Source organism: Asterias rubens, chromosome 2, assembly GCF_902459465.1.
Source record: "Asterias rubens chromosome 2, eAstRub1.3, whole genome shotgun sequence".
Taxonomy (NCBI): domain Eukaryota; kingdom Metazoa; phylum Echinodermata; class Asteroidea; order Forcipulatida; family Asteriidae; genus Asterias; species Asterias rubens.
The window spans coordinates 5048973-5055721 of NC_047063.1; the positions used below are offsets into that span (position 1 = coordinate 5048973).

Here is a 6749-nt window from a genome sequence, read left to right on the forward strand (position 1 = left end):
TTTTTGAACAATAGAGGTCGCACTTTACTTTAATAATAAGTGAATAGCAGATTCTCCAGCATGCAGCACACATTTGACAAAAAAATCTTGGATTAATGGTGAGATTTGATACATTTCAACGTATAATCAAATCAAGTTAATCGATTAAGAGTATATACTTTTCAGTAAAGCTAATGGTGATTGATGTACCTGCTCTGTTTTAGATGTGGGACAGAAAGTTGACGGTGAACAATCGCATCGGTCACACATCCATCCATACAAAACTACATATAGCGCGTAACCGGGGGTTTTCAATGTATTTGTTGAACATGGAGACTGGCACTGTGTGAAAAGCTCTTGGAACACTGCAATTTGCAAGTGCAAAGCCCCTTCTTCTTGAATCTTGTCATGTCAGGATATCACACCAAGGTTAATTAAGAAGAGCAAAGAAATGTGCAGTGTAACTACTATTTATTTTATAATTTAAATTAGTACTAAAATTTGTAAAAAGTGGTTTACAATACTCAATACAATTGAATCTTGTATGTATTAATGCAGGGCTGTATGCTTCGTTTTTGATAGAGCAAGGGCACCAAGGCATTTTCTTCTTGGTAAAGGGCACCCTATGAAGAAATTGCAAATTTGTACTGGAGCATTTCTAGGGCACCAAGGCAATGACCAGGGGACACGAAGGGCAATCGCCTTCGTTGCCTCCGTGAAGTATCAGGCCTGTTAATGAATTTTGAAAATGAAATACTGTCGTCATCACTTTCTTCATTTTAGTTAAACCATGGAGGTTAAAGAATTAATTAAACTGAGTTATTCCAAATTAATAAGCAAACCTACAAAATAAACTGAACCTCTTTTTGATTGATAGTTTTCAAAAATCACCAACCTTTCTATTGTGCGACTTTATCTATGTGGTGTGTGCGATTTTGTAAGTGGGCTTTTTTGTATAGTCGGGCGACTTTGAGGGGGGGGGGTTTCTTTGTAGTGGACAAGTCCTAGGGACTAGCTTCTGGAACAATGTTGCTTAAATTAACTATGTGTGTATATACACATAGTTAATGTAAGCAACATTATATAAAGGAATCAATATGAATACAATACAAATTGTATCATCAGCAGCGATCAGTAGCCGTTCACTTTCAAACTTACCAATCCTGTTCTTTGTCTTTTGAAGAGAGTGGACTTTCTCAACTTAAAACAGAAGAGGATTATACTTTGATCTTGACCCAGTGACTGGGGTGCTAGATTCCTTTTTTCAAAATTTTGTCATTATCTAGATGACCGATAATGTCAAAAGTTCGAAAAAAAGGAACCTAGCGCCCCAGTCACTGGGTCTAACTTTGATTGTTTTTTTCTTCTTTCGTCTTCTTACAGATTTTCTTTTTCCTGAACTAGCGTGTGCGACAAAAGGTGAGAGTGTTGAAACATGGAGAAGCATTCTGACATCTACCCTCATCCATTCCCCAATCATCATCTCAAATGGGATCATAAGGTACGTCTCATCAGACATCGGCTTGAATCTTCCTCATTACATCAAACTCAACACTAAATATATTGTTTTTGACAGTTTCAAAGATTGGTGAATTACATTAGTTGGTTTATCAAGTGTGGTTCAAGCATGTGTGTTGAGTTAGAAATAGACCGCCATGGTTTTATAGTGTTAACTTGATTAGTTCAGAAATTGTCTAATAAAGTTTGCATTGAAGCAAATTGGTGCTGAAATCTTTGATGGAATAGTTTATAAACAAAAGATGAGGCCAAGCAGTCTAATCTTTATACTCTGACAGGATTGCGAGTTTGATGTTTTGTGCAAAATCACTTTATTGAAAACATTTTTTGGAAGCTCTGGTTCACACAAGCATGCTAATAATGAAACCTTAGAAGAGCCCTGTGTTGTGTGTATTACCATGCATTTAAAGCTGTAAAAAAACACTTCACCTTCTTTTTAATAACATTACAGTTAACAATTGTAGAAACAAGGAGTGCAGTCAGACACAAGGTTAAAGCCGACTGCCCAAACATTAGTTTGGTCACAACTACTAGGAACTATCACCAAGGTCATTAAAAGGTCACTGGTGTGTTGTAACCAATACATGTACATTTCATTATAATTAGGGCTTATTTAATTGGCCTTGCCAATCAATACACTCTCAATACACAGTCCTAAAATTGGGTCAATTAAATTTGTCCAAGACAGTGTTGGGGTTAACAAGGAAACAAAAGGGTGCACATAAATGATAGATGTATTCAAATACGGTTTTTTTTCTTCTTCTTTTTTCTATCAGCTTAATCTGATTGGGGAGAAAGTGGTGGATCCAATGATTCACTGCTGTGAGAAATGCACAATGCCGATATTGAGCTACGGTCGAATGGTGAGTATCTTTCAAAAAGGGGGACTGTCACCATCACGATAATAGCAGTTCTCTTGCTCTGCATGGTTTTATGATCTCTAATCTTATAAGAGATGTTAAATTTGCATCGGGGATAAAGAATATTAATTTTGGATTTTTACCCGTACGCCGATGTGTGTTAGCACTGTATACTCCGTACTTTCCCGAGTCCTATGAAAAAAAATCACAGGCATGTTACTTGGGTGGGATTCGAACCACGACCCTTGCAATTCTAGAGCAGTGTCTTACCAACTAGACTACCGAGGTTGCCCGGTAGCTAGAGGCAATTCGAATCCTATGTTTTGGCAGCGGGTACCCCATTGATATAAGAGATATTAAATTTGCATCGGGGGTAAAAAATATTAATTTTGGTTTTTACCCATACACAGATGTGTGTTAGCACTGTATACTCAGTACTTTCCCGACTCCTGTGAAAAAATATCACAGGCATGTTACTCGGTTGGGATTCGAACCCAAGACCTTTGCAATTCTAGATCAGGGACTGACCAACTAGACTACCGAGGTTGCCCGGTAATCTTGTTTTCCCAAGTGCGTGCACCCTGTGTAGATCTGATAGTGCTGGTGCAAACTTGCAGTATTTTGCCGAGAGTTTATAACTCCATGCACGGCCTCACTGTCTCACGCCAACTATGATCATGACGATATTCCCCTTTAATTAAGAAGAGTACCCAAGAGCTGCCAACTCTACAAATTCTGAAATTCATGAAAAAAAGAACTAATCTTTCCATTTTCTAATAAAAGATTTCTGATGAACAAATTTGAAAATCTCCATGATGACTGGAAATCTTTTCTTTGTTATGTTGAATGTAATTCTAAACCTCTCCGCGTTTGTTGTACAAATTTTCACTGATTGTAAGATGCAAATGTCGGCAATGCTGGGTACCCATTGGTGGAGTGTTATGGCACAGAAAAATACTTCGCATTAAGTTTACTACTATTATTTGACAGAACTTATGTTGTTCCATTGGATTTCAGATTCCCTGCAAGCATGTGTTTTGCTTTGACTGTGCTAAAGCCACTGACAAGAGCTGCCTAAGGTTAGTACGTCACTCTGTTAATTAGTAGGCACCCTGCTAGAATGCATCAAAGCCCAGAACCGTTAAAATTAAAACTACCTAAAGCTAAATGCAGCGCTACATAAACAGAGGTTTCTATAAAACTGGTTCAATAATGAATTCAAATATTTTTCAAATAGTATTTGCAGTGCCTAGACTGTGGGATTTGAGTCATCTGCTAAATGTCGCACAATGCAGCAACCAATACTATTGATGCATTTTGTTGCATCTAGCTGGTGTACAGTTTGAAATCTTCAACATGCATTCCTACAGTTGTACATCATTAAGGCTATAATAGAGTTTAGATATTTTTGCCCAACAGCTATGTAGGATTTTTTTGATAAATAATTTCTTATTGAAAGCTTGCTTTTAAAACTTGGGTTTTGGTCGCAATAAATCCCGGTTCGTACCTCCAGCGACAGGCGAAGGCCAAGTCAATTTTGACGTCTTCGCTGTGAATGTTTTCGCAAGTGTTGAGCACATCTCAGCCCTTCTGAAGTTTTTTCCCAAATTTGTGATGTCAACATTTTTATCGCATTTACATTTGAACCGGGCCTAAGAGAAGAAGTTTGTTAAATCATGTTCCTGTAGTTTGATAAAGTTTGTGTCTCACTTCTTTCTGAACAGGTGTGGTGACAGTGTCCAACGAATTGAACAGTCTCCATTAGGTGGCATCTTCATCTGCACCTATGGGGGCTCCAAGCATAGCCCAGGTGGCTGCAGACGGACTTATCTTTCTCAACGAGACCTTCAAGCTCACATTAACCATCGTCATAACAGACACTCCTCATCAAGCTCATCCAGTACTCAACCATCGAGTGAGCAACCAACTCGCCATGAGCGTCCTATCGGGGAGGATCCTCGCACACGCTACACAACACCCCAGGAGACCTACAGCACCCCAGGAGCCCCGCAGCATCTCCACGAACGCATGCCCTACGAGGCGGAACCTGCTGATATACCCGTTTCACCAAACCCCCACAGCGAGTACGGGATTGAGCGGGTTCAAGTCCGGAAGTCCAATCTGATCACGGTGCCCCTTCAGGAAGAAAAGAACTACAGCGGGAATATCCACGAGCAGGCGCCCCCTCCACCTCAACAGGCACATCAACCACACCAGCTACCCCCATCTGCTGTGACATACACAGGGCAGCAACCACTGCCTCAGCATCAGGTCCCAGGCCCACCACCGCCCCCTCCTCAGTCCCCTTTATACCCAGCTCAGGGTGTCCTACCCCCTATGGTCCATCAGCCACCACCTATGTCCTACGCTGTAGTCACACCCCAGTCGGTTATGACAGTCTCTCATTCAGTTCACCAAGCACCCCCATCAGTCCAGCCTGCTCCTTACTCCTCGGTCCATGTCCCACCCGTTCCTTCACCCGTATCCATTCCTGGAACAGTGCCAATGTACAGTACTGCATCTCAACCCCACTACACTTCGACCACACCCGAGCAGAGCCCGTCGTTTCAAAGCCCAGTCGCACCCCCTACATCCGGGCAGAACTGGGTAACCGGGGTGTCCATACCTCCACAGAGTATGGTGGGGATGCCACCCATTATACCCGGTATGTCACCCCAGACTGCAGGTGTCGGGGCAGATTTAGGCCCACCACCTTCCAGGGGACCCCCACCCGATGCTGTTAGGTACAGACCTCCATACTACCAGTAATCAAATTAAGTAAAACTACTAATTATAAATTGTACATGATTAAACAGTAGGAGTGCTTCATTACAGTTGTCAACAGCTTTTTGGGGGTTAGAAACCCCCCAAAATAAATGTAGGTTTTGAACTGCCTTACGCAAATCTTAGTGGTCTAGTTGGTATTTAAATACACCTGCTCTAGAATGGCAAAGGTCGTTGTTTAAAGAACTCGGGGAAAGTACCGAGTATACAGTGCTAACACATATCTGTGAAAGAGTAAAAACCAAAGTTAAAAAACCTACACGCTTATTTGTTAAATATCAAAATAAATGACAAGTTTCTGTTTGCTGGTCAACTGCTATAATTTATATTTTGTGGAGCAGCTTTATCCTCCCCATTCCCTTTGTTTTTAACTAAAAACCTTCAAAATCATCCACTGCTGTTTTAGTGAAAATTTGCCAGTCTGCAACATGATATAACTTGTGGTTTATGTATCAAAAGTACACAGTCAACCATCCTAATGTCTTACTATTCAGTACAATTCACTGTGGTTTTGAGTTATAGATAAACAATGCATTCACAGGAGCCAAGTGTTAATAAATTATGTTAGCAAATCTTTCTGAAAAAGTGAAGGATTTTTGTTTGCTCGATTTCAAGAAATAATTGTATGAGGATTTTTTTCTTCAAAATCGATTTGTTTTGTTTTTTTTTGTTTTTTTTTGGGGGGGGGGAGTGTTTGAGAAATTTTATTTGAAAAATGTCAGTAATTTGATTAGAAATGAACTTATTAAACCAACACTGATCTTGTTAATGATAGTTAATGTGTCATTTGAATAATGTGTTCATAGTCACTGGATATTTACTTGTTTTTTTTGTCAGCCAGGCATGGGCAGGTCTGGACTTTCATTCATGAAAGGGCAAAGCCAATTTTATTTTGCAAAAGGTACTTCCGCCTTTGGAAAATCTATGGGAAACTTTTGGCGGCCAGGGCTCAATTTCATAGAGCTGCAAAGCACAAAAATTTGCTTAGCATGAAAATTTTGCCTCGATTAAAACAGGATTACCAACCAAATTTCCATGTGATTTTCAGGATAATCAAACAACAGCTGAATACTAGTAACGAGCAATATGTAACAAATGGAAATTTGGTTGGTAAACCTGTTTTTATCGAGGCAGAAATTTCATGCTTAGAAAACTGTTGTGCTTAGCAGCTCTATGAAATCTGACCCAGGGCAATTGATGTCATGGCCTCCGTGTCCTCTGTGTAATCATAGGCCTGCTGCCCAGAGAAGACTTGTTAACCAATTAGATATAAACCGAGCGTCTGCCTTTCACTTATTTTCTTTTGGACCCCATCTCCAAATTAACTGCGGTACCCGCTGCCAAAAGATTCAAACTGCCTCTAGCTACCGGCAACCTCGGTAGTCTAGTTGGTAAGACACTGCTTGAGAATTGCAAGGGTCATGGGTTCGAATCCCACCCGAGTAATATGCCTGTGATATTTTTTTCACGGGACTCGGGAAAGTACTGAGTATACAGTGCTAACACACATCGATGAATGGGTAAAAACCAAAAATATGATATTTAAAATTAATTAATAATTAAAGTAAAAGAAAAATATATTCCTTCTCTGCAAAATTGCCTAAAGTT

The 6749-nt window shown here is 40.0% G+C and overlaps 1 protein-coding gene across 2 annotated transcripts; it reads left to right on the forward strand.

The window, feature by feature from the left end:
- Positions 1-65: 65 nt before the first annotated feature.
- On the forward strand, positions 66-5298 carry LOC117303708 (E3 ubiquitin-protein ligase Hakai-like). Of its 2 annotated transcripts, none has more exons than XM_033787990.1 (5): positions 66-98; positions 1363-1480; positions 2274-2360; positions 3375-3436; positions 4082-5298. In XM_033787990.1, exons 2-5 carry the CDS (start codon positions 1415-1417, stop codon positions 5124-5126), a joined length of 1260 nt encoding a protein of 419 aa, XP_033643881.1. In that variant the 5' UTR covers positions 66-98; positions 1363-1414; the 3' UTR covers positions 5127-5298. The 2 variants fall into 2 exon arrangements, with proteins under 2 accessions (XP_033643881.1, XP_033643891.1); XM_033788000.1 differs by lacking the exon at positions 66-98 and adding an exon at positions 361-408.
- Positions 5299-6749: the final 1451 nt, after the last annotated feature.